At 36.1% G+C, this 19920-nt stretch overlaps 1 protein-coding gene and 1 long non-coding RNA gene across 2 annotated transcripts in view; both read right to left on the reverse strand.

The window, feature by feature from the left end:
- Positions 1-202: 202 nt before the first annotated feature.
- LOC103106076 (uncharacterized) lies at positions 203-5243 on the reverse strand. Its single transcript, XR_468542.2, has 2 exons — positions 4270-5243; positions 203-767 (listed from the first exon to the last, which is right to left on the reverse strand). It is a non-coding gene; the product is annotated as an uncharacterized LOC103106076 (long non-coding RNA).
- Positions 5244-13216: 7973 nt separating this feature from the next.
- Positions 13217-19920, reverse strand: part of LOC100011021 (bifunctional heparan sulfate N-deacetylase/N-sulfotransferase 3) — a 230393-nt gene continuing 223689 nt past the window's right edge. Inside the window, exons 13-14 of the mRNA XM_001362764.4 lie at positions 19130-19232; positions 13217-16976 (exon numbers count right to left, since the gene is read on the reverse strand). Coding sequence (XP_001362801.1) covers positions 16857-16976; positions 19130-19232 — 223 coding nt within the window. The 3' untranslated portion in view covers positions 13217-16856. The remainder of the gene's footprint in view (positions 16977-19129; positions 19233-19920) is intronic.

Below are 19920 nucleotides of genomic sequence, written 5' to 3' on the forward strand. Positions count from 1 at the left end.
AATCTTTAAAAGGTGAAAGACTTTAGACAACTTGGTAAGTTTATTTCTTGACCTTTAGTCAGATTGTCCAGTGCATTTTGGTAATCATCATTTCATTGGCAACACTGAAAGTTCATCATAAATAAATATTCAGAGACAACTTATGACTCATTGACCTCTAGTCCTCCAAGTTCAGACAGGAATTGATTCTGAGAGTCAATACTACAAAATTGTCAATTTTATTTTAAGCTCAATGTTCTTATGGTGGATCCTAGGACCAGGATTCTCAGGGTGTTTTGGTTAACATGGTTCTCAACAGTTGCCCAGACACTCAATGTACAATGTGGGTATCCCCTATGGAACAATTTTTGTTTGATTCTCATAGAAAATGAAGACAATGTGGAAGAATCACAGGATCCTAAAATAGATCTCAAAATACAAAGCATTTAAGCCCTATTAAACCCCAAAGTTAATACATTTTAAGTGGGATATTGGTAGGGGAGGCTATTGAACAAATGTCATCTCTTCCTATAGGATCAGGGGGTGGGAAACATTCAAGTTCAGATCTCCAAACTCTTGCTGAAGTCAGACCAGTTTCTAGCCATGTGGCCAATCCATTTCTCCAACAAGCACATTTGTTGCTAATTTCTTCTCATTTTAATAGTCTGAATGTTTGAATCCAGGATTCTTGGTATCTTGGGAATTCATGAATTTGGGGAAGGTATCTCTCTCATCCTCATCTTCACCCCAGATGGAAATCTACTCGATTGCACTTCAGGCTGGAAGTCCTATGGTGGGAGAGGAACCAAGAGAGGGAGAAAAAGGAACAACAGAGGAGAAAGGGTGACCAGCTCAGTTTTTAATATCCTTTGTGGGGAGGAGGAGTTCTATCAAAATTGTTCTTCCCTTACTTTTACTCAACAGTCATTTTGGAGACATTGAAACAATCAGGGAAGTGCCTAAACCTTTAAGCAAGATGCAGGTTACATGCCTACCAACATTTGAAATGCTTTTCAGATAAAGGTCCATATATTCTCTATGTAATCGTATCAAATCCATCAAAGCCCCTTCCACATTTAATTCACCTAGCCTGAAGTATATTTTATTTGGTATTTGTAGATATTCATTAAGGATGACAGAGAAACATTTATTAAGTTTACTATGTTCCAGGAATTCTGCTAAGAATTTTATAAATATTTCATTTGATCTTCAGAACAATCCTATTGAGAGATATTGAGAGACATCTCTTTTGCCTATGAGGCTTGAAAAAGAATAAAAAAAAGCCAGAAAGGAGATTATCTTATAAAAATTAAACAAATCGATATACCATGTAATCTAGCTATAATAATACTTTACAAAATTCATGTTCAAATACTCAAATATATGCTTCTAATATTTTTTTCATTTTTAAAAAACTGCTACCTTCTGCCTTAGGATTAATACTCTGTATTGGTTCTAAGGCAGAAGAGTAGTAAGGGATAGTGAGGGTTTAAGTGGCTTGCCCAGAGTCACATAGCCAGGAAGTGTCTGAATCCATATTTGAACCCAGGACCTCACATATGAAGGCCTGGCTCTCTATCCTCTGAGTAACCTAGCTGATGCCTAATGGTTTTTAAAAATAATAATCTTGCATAGGAGAAATGCTTTGATAGGTGGGCAAAAAAAAAAAAAAAACTATGATATCCATACTAAATACTGACAGGATAAAAGACCAGGTTTGGAGTCACTGATATTTAGAGAAATGAAAATTAAAGCAACTCTGAGGTTCCAATTTTGGCAAAACTGGCAAAGTTGACAAAAGAGAAGAAAATGAAAAATTTTTGAAGCGCTATGAGAAAATGGGTATATTTATACCCTGCTAGTAATATGAGGGCTCCCTATCCGCTGAGGCACCTAACTGCCCCTGTGGATTTTGTAATAGGAAAATCTAATCACCTTTGTTTAGTCTTTTTTTCCTTTTTTTTTTTGGTTCTTCACTCATCTTTCTTGACCTAGATCTCTATAGAATATCTAGAACTGTTGTCCATCTTCTTCTGTATTCTCTGAGTTTGTGATAGTGCTTTTTCTTTCCATTTCTATATAGCAAACCATTCCTTCTCTTTTGTTGGCTAATCATCCATATCACGTAGGCAAACTGATAGTTTTGTTCTGTCCTAAGCCCTGTTCTCTTCTTTCTATGGATGCCTTTTTACTTTTATGATCAAATCGGTTCCAATGGATTTAAAAATCATCTCAATATAGATGACTTCTAGATTTAGAAGTTCTGTTGTAGGCCTTCTCTTAGGCCACATCATCAATATCTTATTAGACATGTCCAAACAGATTTTCAAAACAGAACTCACCTTTCCCCTTAAGTTGACCCATTTTCTCAATTTTCTTATACTGTCACTGTCTCCACAGATCCTTCAACCTCAGTCATCTTTATCTCTTCACTGTCTTCCCATACATCTAATCAAATGCTGTCTTTTCCCCCTATTCCTATAACACCTTTCACTTTATTATCAATATTTTTTTTTCTCCTCACAAGGCCATCTTTGTTCATCAATTATCATCTCTTGCAGGGATTAGTGCAAGTAATTAGTAGATTAGTAGATTAGCAGGAGAACCCACATCAACTTGAAAACACCTAGCCATTTTTTAAATGTAGCTATATCCAGATTGGTGTAAATAATGAATCTTGTGTGTTGCATTGAATGAATCATTGAATGAATCTTGAAGTGGTTGCATTTACTCCAATTCACACTCTTTGAACTAATAATTATGTAAAAAGGCTCATTGTTTCCAACCTAGTAGAATATACACTATAGTTTCAAATAATGGGATGATTTCACAGTTTTTATTTTTCTCACAAGGCAACCCCTAGCTGTTTAATACTTCATCATCATCTTCATCAAATTAGTATACATTGGAGGCAGCTGGGTGGCTTAGTGCATAGAGTGCCAGGCCAAGAGAGGGAAGTTTCCTGGTTTCAAATATGGATTCAGATTTTTTTTTTTAACTTAGAATCAATAGCGTTTATTGGTTCCAAGGTAGAGGAGTGGTAAGGGCTAAGCAATGGGGGTCAAGTGACTTATCCAGGGTTACACAGCTGGGAAGTATCTGAGGCCACATTTGAACCCAGGATCTCTCATTTCTGGGTCTGGCTATCAAATCCACTGAGCCCCACGCTGCCCTCCAGCTGCCCCCCACAGTATTGATTCTAAGATGGGAGGTAAGGGTTAAAAAAGTAATATGTTAAATATCAACAAAAGCAGCAATTATTTCTGACTCAAAATATTCCTGAATCCACCTTTTTTCTGAGACCCTTAATTCAATTGGCAACTATAAGGAAAGCACCACCTGCACCTGTAAGATCTTGAGTTCCTCAGCTGTTTTTTCATCATTCTGAGCAATATTTCCAATCAGCAATCACCATTAACAATAATTAGATACATACTTTTAGATGCATGTTTTCATTTTTTGGAGTAGAAAAAACTGCTATCCCAAGATACAATACCTTCTGCCCTTTGCCCATCCTCCCCTACTTCTCCAAGAAAATATTCTTAAAAATTCATTAATTGTGATGGTTCCTGCATTTGTCTCATCTTATGAGTCACTCTTTTATCCTGGCGGCTTAGATCAAGATTCCCCTTAGGATATAATTGGGGATGTAGACTCTAAACGATCACTCTGGTGCAATTATCAATAAGAGGGAAATAGGTCTTGATCAAGGACACATGTAAAACCCAGTAGAATTATGCATTGGCTACGGGAGGGAGTGTTAAGGAAAGAATACGATTCTAAAATTAAATAAAAATTTTCGACAAAAAAAAGATTCTTCTTAGCCTCCTCTGATCTTTCTTTTGTTATTTAGTGAATTTTTAAGTATTAGGATGTGGGAAATGCAGATATTAATGGCAATGAGGTGTAGCAGTTAATGCTGAACTCAGTCAGAAAAATCCTCAAATTTTGTTAGTCCTATAACTAGTAAGTGTGAGGCAGCATTTGAACCCAAGTCTTCCTGATTCCAAGTCCCCCCTGTCCACTGAGCTACCTAGCTGTTATTTGCTTTCTGGGATGATGACAGAGATATTGCCTTTCAGTCCGTTAATAAACATCTATTAAGTTTTTGCTTTGTGTGTGCCAGGAACTGCTTCAAGTGCCCAGGATACAAAAACGAAAAAGAAAGTCAGTCCCTGCCCTCCAGAAGCTCACAATTAAGCTTCCGGACTGAGGGAAGACAATACACAATGGGGAAGGAGGCGGTGCCCCACAGAGAGGCAGGAAGCATGATTTCTTTCCCCTCCTTACCTTGTCTATCCATTGGGTTCTGCCCCGCTGGGGGGGTGGGGGTGGGGTTCTGGGAGGGTTTCCGTTTGTGGCACTTTGGCGTTGGCCCGGCTGTCTTTGGGTGCCTCAGTGTGCATTGCTAGCAGATAGGTCAGTGGCTTCTTGGGGGGGTGGGGGGGAGGCATGAAGCAGTTTTTAACTCCAATGGAACGTGCTCCCCTTGCTTTCATTTTCCCAGAAGTCTCTGGTGATGGGCTGTTTCCGGCTGACATTTGGTATCTCAAGCCAAGTAGAAGCAGGTATTGTTGCCTTGTGTCTGGTAGCACCCAGGGCTCTACCTTCTCCTTGCTGGTTTGCGGCTGCTGCCTCCTGGTGGTAGGCTGTCTTGTTGCCTCCGCCTCTCAGCCTTCTGGGGACTACTTTCCCCTCGGACCCAAGGGATCCGTGTCCTTTGTCCTTCATTTTTGTTTGTTTTGAGGATTTGGGGGAAATGAGTCCTTTACTCTGATGTCTTACTCCCCAGCATGCAATTCTCTTAGGCTCCCTCTTTTTTTCTTTTTTTTTTCCTTTCTTTTCTGGATTTTGTCTATTTGCTAAAGCTCTGTTCCAGGGTTGACCCCTGCCGTCAGCCCCCTTTGTCTCAGTCTCAGAAGAATCCCTTGGCAGAGGCAGGCTGGCTGGTTGGCTTCGTCGACATTTGCAATTATTTAGTTCAACCTATTCGAGTTGGGTTCTACCATATCTCTCAGAGGCTGGACCTTGTTGGCCAAGTTCCTCCCTCTGCTGCCTGTGCAGGGGGACCTCACAGGGCTTCTAGTCTGGTAGCACTATGCAGGACTGCTTACTCCCTCCCGTCCCCCACGTTCGGGATTGCATTGGGTTCTCCTCTTACTCGCTGAGACTGGGCACACGCAGGCTTGCCTAAATCGAGGTTCAGCGCCCTCTCCCCAATCCACTCTTCTCCCCGAGAGGCTCTTTCCAAAATAAAATCAGCTTCATTGCTACCTTCTGCTCATTTATCTCATGGAGATGCTTATTAAGGAAGAAACAAGCTGCACCTGGGATGGTGCAATGGACGAGCCCTAATGAAAAGATCCTCTACCAAAGGTCTTCTGTTCTAGAGTTGTCTTTGGAGAGTTGCCCAGAATCACACAGTCATTATCAAGCAAGACATTGCGATTTAAGTCTTTGGGGCTTTTAGGCTGGTTTTCAAAAACACTTCAGTAATTGCCCCTCAGTGTTATTAGCCTATTATAGATATTTATAAATGATGGAGGATTGAGGAACTGGTGAAGAAAGAAGACTGAATAGGATGTAGAAAGAACTGGATGGAAGGAGATGCTATTAAAATTATAAAAGGGAGATGAGTAGCGTAATAAAATTTGGCAGTCCCTGTAATGCGTGGAGAACTGCCTTCAGCAATATGAATAAAAGGGACAAAGAGGTGAGGTGGAAAATTTGGGGAAAACATGTTTTTTAGGTATTAGTGACTTTATTTTTTAAAAAAATTAATTAATTAATTTAGAATATTTTCCATGGTTACACGATTCATCTTCTTTCCCTCCACTTACCCCCCTCCTTCTTGAAGAGCAGTTCCACTTGGTTTTACATGTACCATTGTTCAATGTCTTTGCAATGGAGTGATCATTTAGAGTCTATATCCCTATCAAACCATGTGAACAAGGAAATGGTTTTCTTCTGCATTTCTACTCCCACAGTTCTTTCTCTTGATGTGATACAATCTTTCTCATAAGTTCCTCAGAATCGTCTTGGGTGAGTGCATTGTTGCTAGTAAAAAAGTCCTATGTGTGTCACAGTGTGTTTGTCAGTCTCCATGTACAATGTTCTCCTGGTTCTGCTCCTCTCACTCTGCATCAATTCCTGGAGATGTTTCCAGTTCCCATGGAATTCCTCCAGTTCATTACTCCTTTCAGCACAATAGTATTCCTTCACCAACCCATAACAAAATTTGTTCAGCTATTCTCCAATTGATTTCCAATTGATTCTCCTCATATTTTCCAGTTTTTTGCCACCACAAAGAGTGCAGCTATAAATATTTTTGTACAAGTATTTGTCCTTATCTCTTTGAGGTACAAACCCAGTAGTGGCATGGCTGGATCTAAGGGCAGACAGTCTTTTAAAGCTTTTTGGGCATAGTTTCAGGTTGCCTTCCAGAATGGTTGGATCAATTCACATCTCCACCAGCAATGCATTAGTGTCCCAATTTTGCCACATCTCTGATATTTATTGTTTTCCTTTACTGTCATATTGGCCAATCTTTTAGGTGTAAGGTGGTACCTCGGTGTTGTTTTGATTCACATTTATCTAATTATGAGAGATTGGGAACAGTTTTTCATATGCTTATTGATAGTTTTTATTTCTTTTATCTGAGAACTGCCTATTCATGCCCCTTGCCCATTTATCAAATTGGGGAATGACTTGATTTTTTTGTACAATTGACTTGACTTCTATTTTTTTTTTTTAACCCTTACCTTCTGTCTTGGAGTCAATACTGTATATTGGCTCCAAGGCCGAAGAGTGGTAAGGGCTAGGCAATGGGGGTTAAGTGACTTGCCCAGGGTCACACAGCTGGGATGTGTATGAAGCCAGATTTGAACCTAAGACCTCCCATCTCTAGGCCTGGCTCTTAATCCACTGAGCCACCCAGCTGCCCCCTTGACTTGGCTTCTTATAAATTTGAGAAATTAGACTTTGGATACAAAGATTTTCCCCCCAATTTGTGGCTTCACTTCTAATTTTGCTTGCATTAGTTTTGTTTGTACGAACCCTTTTTAATTTAATATAATAAAAATATTCATTATATATTTTGTGATACTCTCTATCTCTTGCTTGGTCTTAAATTCTTTCCTTTCCCATAGATCTTACAGGTATAGTATTCTATATTCACCTAATTCACTTATAGTTTCCTTTTTTATATTTGTCATTCACCCATTCTGAGTTTATCTTGGTGAAGGGTTTGAGATGTTGATCTAAATCCAATCTCTCCCAAACTGTTTTCTGATTTTCCCAGTAGTTTTTGTCAAATGGTGGTTCTTGTCCCAAAAGCTTGAATATTTGGGTTTATTGTACACTATCTTGCTGAGGACATTTACTCCAAGTCTATTCCATTGATCCACCCTTCTGTCTCTTATCTAGTACCATATTGTTTTGATAATCACTGCTTTATAGTATAGTTCAATCCTCCATCCTTCACATTTTTAATTTTAGTTCCCTCAGTATTTTTTATCTTTTCTTCTTCTTAATGAACTTTCTTATAATTTTTTATAATTATATAAAAAATTTCTTGGTAGTCTGATAGATATAGCACTGAATAAATAAATTATTTTGGGTAGGGTTGTCATTTTTATTATATTAGCTTGTCCTACCCATAATCAATTAATGTTTTTCTAATTACTTAGATCTAGTTTTAATTGTGTTTTGTAGTTGTGTTCATATAATTCCTATGTTTGTCTTGGTAAATAGATTCATAAATATTTTCTATTGTCTAGGGTGATTTTAAATGTAATTTCTCTTTCTAACTCATGCTACTGAGTTTTGTTGGAAATATATAAAAATGCTGATGGTTTATGTGGGTTTATATTGTATCCTGCAACTTTGCTAAAGTTGTTAATTATTTTCACTAGCTTTTTAGTTGATTTTCTAGGATTCTTTAAATAGACCATCATATCCTCTGCAAAAAGTGATTATATAGTCTCCTTATTGCCTACTTTAATTCCTTCAATTTATTTTTCTTCTCTAATTGCTATCACTAGCATTTCTAGTACAATGTTAAATAATAGAGGTGATAGTAGACTTCTTTGCTTCACTCCTGATCTTATTGGGAAGGCTTCGAATGTATCCCCATTGCAGATGATAATTATTGATGTTTTTAAATATATATTGTTTATTATTGTTAGGAAAGGCTCATCTATCCCTATAATTTCTAGTGTTTTCAATAGGAATGAGGTGTATTTTGTCAAAGGCTTTTTCCGTGTCTATTGGGCTAATCATGTGATTTCTGTTGGTTTGGTTGTTGATATGGTCAATTATGTAGATGATTTTCCAAATACCAAAACATCCTTGCATTCCTGGTATAAATTCCACCTGGTCATAGTGAACAGTCCTCATCATAATTTGCTGTAGTCTTTTTGCTAGTATTCTTTTAAAGATTTTTGCCTCCATGTTCATTAATGAGATTGGTCTGTAGTTTTCTTTCTTTCTTTTTGGTCTGCCTAGCTTTGGAATTAGTACCATATTTGTGTCATAAAAGGAATTTGGTAAAACTCCTTCTTTGCTTATTTTCTCAAATAGTTTGTATAGTATTGGAATTAGTTGTTCTTTAAATGTTTCATAGAATTCACTTGTGAATCCATCTGGAGTTCCTTGATGGCTTTTTCAATTTATTTTTCTGAGGTGGGATTGTTTAAGTATTTTATTTCCTCTTTTGTGAATCTACGCAGCTTATATTTTTGTAAATATTCACCCATTTGATCAAGATTGTCATACTTATTGCCATGTATTTGAGCAAAATAGCTCTTAATAATTACTTTAAATTTTATTAGAGGTGAGGTTTCCCCTTTCATATTTGATACTATTACTACTATTTGGTTTTCTTCTTTCTTTTTTAATTAGATTAACCAGTACTTTATCTTTTTATTTGTTTTTTCAAAGTACAAGCTCCTGCTCTTATTTATTAGTTCAATAATTCTTTTACTTTCAGTTTTGTTAATTTCTCCTTTGATTTTTAGGATTTCCAATTTAGTTTTTATCTGGGGATTTTTAGTTTATTCTCTTTCTAGTTTTTTAAGTTGCATGCCCAATTCATTTACCTCTTCCTTCTCTGATTTGATGATATAGGCATTCAGAGATAGAAATTTTCCCCTGAGTACTGCTTTGGTTGTATCCTATAGTTTTTGATATGTTGTTTCCTCATTGCTATTCTCATTAATGATATCAGTAATTGTTTCTTTGATTTTTATGAGATTATTTAGTTTCCATTTAATTTTAAATCTTTTCCATAAGTCCTTATTGATTTTTCTTTTTATTGCATTATGGTCTGAAAAATTTTATTTAATATTTCTGCTTTCCTACATTGGTTTATAATGTTTTTATGCCCTAGTACATGGTCAGTCTTTGTATATGTGCCATGTGTGGCTGAAAAGATGGTATCTTCCTTTTTATCCCTATTTATTTTTCTCCAGATATCTATTAGCTCTAATTTTTCTAACATTTCATTCATTTCCCTTACTTCTTTCTTATTTATTTTTTTGGTTTGACTTATCTACTTCTGATAGAGGAAGGCTGAGGTCCCCCACTAGTATGGTTTTACTATCTATTTCCTCCTTAACTCCTTTAGTTGCCCCTTTAGAAATCTGAATGCTGTAGCATTTGGTGCATATATGTTGAGTACTGGTATTTCTTCATTATCTGTACTGCCTTTCATCAAGGTGTAATTACCTTTCTTATCTCTTTTAATCAGATCTGTTTTTGCTTTAGCTTTGTCTGAGATCCTAAATGCTACTCCTACCTTCATCTCAGTTGAAGTGCAGTAATTCTGCTCCACCCTTTCTCCTTTACCTTTGTATGTCTACTGGCCTCAAGTGTGTTTCTTGTGGACAGTATATGGTAGGATTATGGTTTTTAATCAATTCTGCTATATGCTTCTTTCTTATTGATAAGGTCATCACATTCATATTCAAAGTTATGATTATTGTCTTTGTATTTCCCTCCATTTTGACTTCTTTTGATTTTACCTTTTCTCTTATCCCTCTAACCTCCCCTCCAACTTTTCCCTTTTAGTCAGTCTCCCCCCTTTCCCCTCCCTAATGTTATTCCCCTTCCAACCTCCTCTTTTCTTATTTTTCCCTTCTTAGTCTAGTGCCTTTTAAATGCCCCCCAAACTTCTCCCTCCCTTGTATTACTACCCTCCCTACCAGCCCATTTGTTGCCCTTCTACTTCTCTATTGGTTATGATGATCTTCTCTACCCCAATGCATCTGACTGTTCTTTCTCTGAGCCAATTTCAATGGGCACAAGATTTAAGTATTACTGTTGCCAACTTCTTGCTCCCTTCAATTGTATTGGTCTTCTTACCCTCCTCCCCCATGCTCTTCTTTATGAAATATATATATATATATATTTTCCCCATTTTATCTCTTTTTCCATTTCTCTTAGTATTATTCTCTTTTTTACCCCTAGTTTGTTATTTTTTTTTTACATATCATCCTATACAGTTTATCACTATAACCTCTAGGTATACTTCTTCTGGCTACCCCAATGATAATAACAATTTTTACAAATTACCAATATAATCTTTTTTCATATAGGAATACAAATCATTGGAACTTATTGGGTCCCTTAATTATTTTTTCCTTTTATTTAATGCAGGAGGTTATCTGTTATCTGTGAATTCTTTCAATCTGTTTCAACTTGTTCAAGAATATCAGGGAAGTTTTCTTGAATAATTGAATAATTTCCTGTGGAATGATGTCCAAGATTTTTCTTTGGTCATGATTTCAGGTAGTCCAATAATTCTTAAATTGTCTCTCCTAGATCTATTTTTCCATTTCTGTTGTTTTATCAATGAGGTGTTTCATATTTTCCTTAATTTTTTCATTCTTTTGATTTTGTTTTATAGATTCTTGCTGCATTGTGAAGTCATTCACTTCTAAATATTTAATTCTAATTTTTAAAAACTAAATTTCATCCCTGACTTTTTGATCTTCCTTTCCCTTTTGATCTATTTTTCATTGCAGGTCATTGTTTTTATCTTTTACTTTCTTTGTCTCGTACCCATGTTGGTCAATTCTGGCTTTTAAAACACTATTTTCTTGTTTTAGTTCATGTGTCTTATTTCCAGATGACCTATTTTGCTTTTGAAGTTGTTTTTTTCTCCAATTTTCTTCAATCTCTCTTAATTGTTTGTGTGTGTGTGTGTGTGTGTGTGTGTGTGTGTGTGTGTGTGTGTGTGTGTGTGTGTTGAGTTCTTCCAAAGCCTAAGCCCAATTCACCGGAGTTCCTGAGTTTTTGCTTGGTGTTCCTTGGTCCTTCTCTGTACCATTTGTCCTTTGTTCATTACCTGAATAGAAGCTGTCGATTGGAATTTGATTTTTTCTTTTTCTGCTGTTCACTCATATTTTTCCTTCTTTCCCCCTCCTTATTGGCTGTATTCTTGCCCCTCTGCTTATTTACTGAATCTGTGCGTTTGGGCTTTTCTGTACTCTAGAGGCTCCTTCCCTGCTCTATTGATAAACTGGATTAAGCTAGTGTAATAAAAGATGTAAACTGACTGAAACTATTATTTCTTGAAATGGAGAAAGGTAAACTGAGGGGAACTGTTTCTTCAGCAATGACTGTTGTTCTCTGGCTGGCTCTGAGTAGAGAGGGCTGCTAATGGGACCTGAGGCTGTTTATTGGTAATGGAGGTAGAACAGAGAAATGCTAAGGGATAATGCCACACAGGGATGCTGGTACACTGAGGACTGCTCTGGGGTTTATTCTGGGATTTGCCTACTGATCCATACTGAGTGCTGATTGATCAATCTATTTTCTAACCTCCTTTCTCCCTCACTCCCTCCCTTTGCCAATCCTTTCCACCCAGTTCTTCTTGAGGCCTTTGGCTCCTTCCCTCCCTTCTGAGTGAACTATAAAGATACTCTAGTTGCTTTCTCAGTCAAGGGGTTTATTGGGATAACAGGATGGGAAACTGAGGTAAGAGGGATGAGGAATTTTCCTAATCTAAATGAGATAAAATTGAGGGTTTAGGGAGTCACAAGTGTGACTCTTAGACAGTTAGGAATATGGAGGACAGTTATTTGAATCTTCTTTCTTCTTCACCAAGAAAAATCTCTTCTTCAGTGTCAACTTCTACTGCTCAGAACCAGAGACACCCAAAAACCAAATCAGTTTCAAAAAAGTCTTTCAGCCAGCTTCAAACCTCCAGGGAGAGAGAGTGTGACTTCCAGTCAGAGACCAAGTCCAAAAGCCAAGTTTCTCTTCTCAGTGTGGCCAGCAAAAGACCCCAATTGCCACTCCTGGGTACATTCCTTTGGAATCTTCTCTTGACTGATATCTAGAGCTAGATCTCTAGCCCTGCATCTCGGTCCACAAGTCCTACAAAATCTCTCTCTCTCTTCACTTCTCTATCACACTAGTTGAGCTGATCTGCAGAGATGAATGTGCCCAGAGGTCAAAACTTCCAGAGGCAGAGGCCCAAGATGCAGATGTGGTGGCAGAAGGTTGCAACCAGCCTGCCTTCTTCTCTGCTTCTTTCCTCCAGCTGCCTCCTTGCAGCTATGGCCAGAACCCTGAGCTTCTCTTAGTTTGAGGTAGCAAGGTCCCAGTTGGAACCCTCACCCTGAGATCCTACAGACCACCCAATCTCAGCACAGTAGGAGGGGGAGTGGCATTGGGATCTTCCTGCTTTCTTTTCCTTAAGGAAAAGGATTCAGAGGATTCTTAATTTCTTTCATCAGAGGATTCAATTTCTTTTTGTACCTTTTAAGTTGAATCAAGCAGGAGGGTCCTGAAGTGATGTCTTGTTCGATTTGTTTTTCTGTCCCCTTTAAAGCTCTTTGTTTTTGATTTGTGCAAAATTCTCTTCACAAAGTAATCAATTTTTTGCTTCTTTTAAGCCACCATCTTGACTCTGCCCCATATGAGTCACTTTTAAGAAAATGGAACCATATGTTGGATTTTTTTCGTGATAGAGGAGGCCATCAGCTATTAAGTCAGACCTTGATGTTCTTCCTTCTCAAAGTTTACATAACCACACTGCTTCCACAATTATTGATGGTTTTTAAGATTTTTTTATCATATGTGACTCTAGGAGCCAATAATTCAGGAAGTACATAACCCGTGAGAAATAGGTATTATGAAAGACTAAACTGAATGAAAATCAGTAATACAATTTTTCTATATAGATCCATTTATGAATCCTTTTCATTCTTAATTATTCTAAGATGTCCAATTTTTTAAAAAGGAAAAATAGAAAATATATTTTATTAACATGAATTCAGGAGACCACATAACATATTTTATTATCAGAGTTTATTGTTGTACATAGCAAATATCATGCCACTATCAGAATAATATCCAGGTTTTTTATTTAAAAAAAAACTTAGAGAAAAAATGTTTCCAGTGATTTTCATTCAATGTGAATGACAAGAATATTACAGCTATAAACATTGAAATAACTATTTCATTTCTTCCTGAGGAAGTTTCATATTTTAAGTAATGAAAAAGGGGATTCTGTACAAAGCTAATTTGTGAATCACTTCAACTAATCCTTTTCTCATGTGTATTGAAGTTATTTCAGAATTACATATCCAGCTGCTCTATGTGATGCTTAAAGTATGCATGTCCTTCAGGGACTCTGTACTTTTGTTCAAGTCATACTGAGCAATCAGTAAGCATAATGATAAATTATTATTTTTCCTCTGTGTGTGTATTTTATATGTATTTAAATGAATTCATCCTGATTTTTGTTATTGTTATTGATTAGCAGCATCCCTATTACTGTCTATGAGACCGTCATAACATATCATCAAAGGGTGGTCAGCTGAGTAAATATATCCCACCTAGGCTGGATTAGAAGACTGTAAACTATTGGTCTCCCCATCCTACCTAGACCAGAAGTGCAGGGACTACTCAGAGGAGCAGTCCTGTTTTAATTTCCATAGGATTTTCATTCTAGGCAAGTTTAACCTTCTTTAAGCTACCTGATTTTCAGGTCTCACCATATTGGAACAGGACTTATCATAAATTCACAATTGGTGCTAGTCCTTCTGAACCGCCTAAATCCAAACTCAAGAGTTCAGCCAACCTTACTCTCTCCTTGATAGTGGAAACAACCAGTGTGTGCGAGTATGCCTGGCATCTACATTTTTCAAAACACTTAAAAAATCTTCATAGATAATACTTTTTTTTAAAGTTGTAAGTCTAGAGAGGAGAGTTTAAGTGTTGCAGAAATAAATTATTTTTACTTATTTTAAATTCTGATGCTAAACTGAGATTATAATTCACTGAATAGCCTTAAAGCACATTCCCATGTATGTATTTATATTTGTGTGCATGTTTGTATGCATATTACATATGTATTCCTTTTTAGTCAACTTCATCTGCAAGTCACTGGTAATTTCTTAAATTCAAGGAAAAACAAAAATGAGTAACTGCCAGCAATATATGAGACCAAAGCTACTTCAAAGACATAGCTTTACAGTCAAAATTATAGTCCTTCTGAAATTTTGATTGAAATGCATGACAAATATTTTTATTAAAGGTTTTCAAAAAATAATGATTTTATTTTTGGTTTTCTGACCAATTATTTGTTTTATTGCTTTCAGCATTATAGATTGTGGCAACTGTTATATCATGGGAATGTTTTATGTTGTCCAAAGTGTATTATTTTATTAACATCTTTGAGGCAGAATATATTTTCTTTTGGGGCAACATAAATACAAGGATCTTACAATCTACTTACTAATTTGAGAATAACTAACTAGATCTATAAACACATATTATGTGAGTGATTACATTTTTAGGGTACCTTCTCTGAGCTGCCCCAATAATCAAAGCTTTTGATTCTTTTATGTTAAAAGTCAATAAGAAGGACAAATAATGGATGTATTCTTAATCAGTGTTCTTATTTAATAAGCAACATTTCCTCAATCACTTTTTTGGAATATTTTTATTGGTGTAGGGAACTCCCAGGGTGGAAACTCCCCAAAGCAATTTAGATTAGCAATTCCTTCACAATTGATAATCTTACAGAGTTCCCTGGGGGGTACCAAAAGATTTTATATATCTACGATGTAAATATATAGACATACAGCTAGTATGAGTCAGAGAAAGGAATTAAGAGCCCAGCTCTTACTGACTCCAAGATTCATCTGCTAAGCAACATTGCTTTTCCTTTTGATCTCAGAAGTTTATAAACAGCTGGTATGATGTGATTAAATCACTTTGTATTGCTTGATATCAGTTTGTCATCATAGACCTAAAACTATTTTATTAAATATTATGCATCTAATTTGTGTTACCCACCCTTCTCACTTTGTCTTTGCCATATATGTATAGCTATATATGATGTGATAAAATGATTAACACTGGGTAATAAAGATGATAGCTTGTTGATTTCTGGTTTGATATTTAATTGGTCATCTGTACAATTAAAAAATATAATTTAACTCCATTGGGTTAGATTGTCTTCTATGGAACTTTCAAAAGAATACACCAAAGTCTTGGCAAAAATTTCCTTTGCCCCATGCCTTATATTAAAAATATGATCATACATTTCACATTGTTCATGTGTATTTTCTATCTGGATTTACTTATAAACTGTGAATCACAAGGTTTCACCTTGAACTCTCCAAAATCTTTTCAGTTTATAATTTTCATTTAAGCAACTAAAAGTTATTTCTTTGTAGGGAAATATCCCTATCTTTGGCTCTAATAGGTTTGGTAATGGAGAATATAAACAAGTATGAAAATATGTATCAGTTTAGTGCTATAAATGACATATATTATAGATGTGATATATGGGATGAGAAGTGTTGAACAAATGAAGACCATCTGAGTAGGATTTGTAGTTCACAGCACTCTGGGGATATGAATATTGCTGTGATACAGTATATAGTTACAGAAGTTTAGCCCTCTTTAGAAGAATCATTCAACTTTGAATAACAACTTACTAAGCTGGTTACAATCAAATATTCATTGATACTATTCTACTGTCTTGTTCAGTGCAAAATTTACAAATGTAAAAAATAGGTGAGTTAAAACTGACCAGATTAAATCAAGATTGAATCAAGTATACAGCTCTTTCTTTCTTTCTTTCTTTCTTTCTTTCTTTCTTTCTTTCTTTCTTTCTTTCTTTCTTTCTTTCTTTCTTTCTTTCTTTCTTTTCTTTCTCTCTCTCTCTCTCTCTCTCTCTCTCTCTCTCTCTTCTTTCCTTCCTTTTATCTTTCTCTCTTTCTTTTTCTCTTTTGTTGTAGCATTTAGGTATTTCTTTGTGATGTAGATAAGACAATATGGTTAATGCTTCTACTCCCTGATACAGCTCAAATCAACATTCTCAATTCTTTCAAGACATCACTGGGTTTAAAATTTGGTCAGCATTTACCAAACGTGGTAGGCATTTGCCATTCTTATCTTATTATGTGAAGTTTCTTTCTCTCTTGTTTTATAAGACACTTTATCATCAAATAGTAAGAAAAGAGTGAGCAGGCAAACAATGGGCTAAAAAATCTACAAGTCACAATACTTTTAGTTGATATATAAAAGTGTAAATAGTTAATATGAAATTGGACCATTCTGCAGCTTTGCTTTGGATGTTCATATCAGTTGGAATTGACTTCCCCATGAGTGCACAGTAGTCTATAACAATTCCACAGGCCCAAAAATGGGGTAAAAGAAAGGCCATAGGCCTCAAGAGTTGGAAGAGACACAGATTTTTATAGTCCACATGCCAGCACATGGAAAGAAGAACTTCATTCTTTCTTCTCTTTGAAGAGGTATATGTTACAACAGCCTTTTGGTAGCTTCTGGAGGCTTTAGGAAAGGTGGATGATGCATGAGAGGAATATTTTCAGGGGAATTTTCTCTTGATGCTATCTTACTTTCTGTAACTCCTGTCTTAGCCAGGCTGGCAGGGGTTGTCCCAGTTTGTGTAACAGCTTGGATAGTTCCACATTGTGATCACGATAGTAATTTGACAGAAATGTTCTACACTGGGGTTGAGGGAGAGAGGAGAAAGCAGGAGGAAGAGAAAGAGAGAGAGAAGAAAAAAATACATTTAATTTTCACTATGACCTCTTCAGATGCCACAATGGGATAAGGTAGAATTTAAGTCATTTTCCCCCTTGTTTCCCCAGAACCTAATATCACAAATAGGTAAATATTAAATGGATATTGACTGATTAATCAAAATATAGTGGTTTATCTGGGTCACGAAAGTAATAACAACAACTAGTAATAATCACAACTAGCATTGTATATAGTGCTTTTCCATGGTCCAGGAATACCTTGGTGGTATTTCTATATGTCATGGGACTCTCACAAAACTCTGAGAAGTAGGTACTATTTGTTATCCCTATTTTACAGATGAGGAAGCTAAGGGAACCAAGGTAAGTGACCCATTTTGATAAATAGTCTATAAATATTTCACCTCATTCTCCAGACTCACATATTTCCCTTTTAAGGAAACAAGATTCCTTTGTAAGAAGTACTTCTGGCTTTGCCAGTGCTTAGGATATGAACAATTGTTACAAGTACTTAATATAAAATATATTTAATTGAAATGTGAGCTATTGTTATTCAGTAGAACATTACAATATTTCTATACTTAGTATGGCTGTAATCACCTACTGTAGTCTCTTCTCATCTATGTTTTTCAATCCTGACTCAATTAAATAAAGATTTAATAGGGATTTAGGATGTGTTAAACATCATAATTATAGAAGCTCTGTGATTCCAAATATTAGATTCTATCTGAGCAAAATTTCCATGTCATTAGCTATTTTATTCTTCCAAGTAAACCTACTTTATATGCTCCAGTATCTCTTTTGTATATTCTATGGGAAAATTGATTTCTCTAAAGGTTATATCAGAATTAAGGCTAAAAGGAAAGTGTTGGAGTTTTGCTGAACTGATAGAACTTCATATGCCAATATTACTCTGTCAGAGAGGACTGGCAATAAGCATATATTGCTGTATATTGCAAGTATTTTCCATTTCTATAACAAAGGAGAAAATGTCATTTCTTTAAAATTAATGACATTTATATTTTCTGTAAACTATGGAGAAATTACTTTTCAATATTTAATATATATGTGTGTGTATATACATATACACACAAATCTACATAACATGTTTATATATGTATATATAAATATGAAACAACTCTCACTTATACGGATGTATATACTTCATTGGTGGAAGGATTTAGTGGTCTCAGTGAAAAAGGCCCTCCAGGAACAGAAATAAGCAACTACTCTGTAAGCTGGACACCAAGTTGTTAAGTGATTTAGGCAGGGTTACAATGGTAGGATCTGTCATAGATGGAATTAAACCCAGTCAATCCTGTTTAAAAATCACTATGTGGTCATATTGGCATATTATTATTGATTATTAGTAATGGTTTTCATGAAAGTAAACTGGTGTAAGTCCTAAAAAGCTAGGCAATAAAATTAATATAAATCTTAATGTCTGTTGTTGCTGAGCCAGTCAACTTGATTATGTGTCCTTCTATGTGTGCAGGTACATTGTTATAGCCTAGACAACTTTTCCAAATCACCATTTTTTTCTTTCATTCTCCTTAGATCCTAAATTACTAAAGTGTAATTTTGTTTGTTATATGCGATATGAATGGTCTCTTTCAGCTCCTTTCAACCTGAATTATGCATGCATTTGAGTAGTTTAGCAGTAATGTCCGTGATTTTTCTACCAGGTAGCAAAGAGAACTGAAAGAATTTGTTTGGTTTTGATTTTGATGGCATTTCTCTTCAGACAATACACTACCTCTTTTGGTTTGGTTTTAGTTAATTACTTTAAGGGTTCAAATTTTCAGGTGAAGACAGTTTTGCTGTAGGGAAGGAAATCTGGGTTATCTCAGAATCACACTATCTCCAGCTGACCTCAATAAGGCAAGTTCTCTGGTTTCTTTAACTTTTATCAATGTTATAATAGAAGAATACACAAATCAAACAAAGGGGAATTGTCACCAGTCATGATAAATCAATTTCATTTTAACAAAGGCAGAATACATTATTAAGCCTTTATTCTGGTATATGTTAAAAACTATATGGCTGGGGTGGGGAAAGTTGGGAAGAGAGAGGAGGTCGAGATGATTTTCCATGACACCTTTGGTTCAGAGCCACCTTACCTCAGAATCCATTGGGGGGTACTTCCTCCCTTTACTCTTCCCAAGGCATTTGGTTTTACCTTCTTCCAATAACTGACACCAGAAACCTTTGTGAGAATCAAATCTGAAACACAGAAGAATTTCATCTATGCACCTGTTTTCCAGATTTATTTCACTGGTTTCTGAGTTTAGGGGGGGAAAGTGCAGAAGGAGAGGGCTATACAGGCTCTGTGCATTCCACCTAGGACCCAGTGCCTGCATGGCCACTCTTCCTTCATTTCAGACCCCTGCCTCTAACGTAATAAAGACCAAGATCCTCATCTTCAACAACCACTGGAAACCCTAATTCTCCAAGTTTTACCAGCTCTATCTTTTACTGCTTTTGCCATTGGCTTCTAGACCAGGTGATATCCATCACTGACCTCTGGAACTATTTTTTGTAGAGAGGTTTTGCAAAGTGTACAACTGAAAACATCAGAAGACTTGAGATCATGTGGCAAGATGATTGGTCCTTTTCTCTGAACTCCTTTAATTCTAACCCTACAAAAGATAGATTTATGCTGGAAATATAGAGTAATAACAGCTGAATCCACGGGACAAAGATCACTGATAGGATGAAACCCTTATGAATTAACACCTATCATCTTTAAAGTTCTCATTCAGCAGCTTGCCTTTTCATGCTCCATTTACCCAATACAAAAATATATCTGGAAGGGTTGTTCAGGAGGCAAATATTGTGATTCCTTTCCTTACAATGCCTGCTGCAAAGACACTTTCAGAAACCCATCCTCTTTACCCCAAACTTCCCAGGC

Source organism: Monodelphis domestica, chromosome 6, assembly GCF_027887165.1.
Source record: "Monodelphis domestica isolate mMonDom1 chromosome 6, mMonDom1.pri, whole genome shotgun sequence".
NCBI lineage: Eukaryota > Metazoa > Chordata > Mammalia > Didelphimorphia > Didelphidae > Monodelphis > Monodelphis domestica.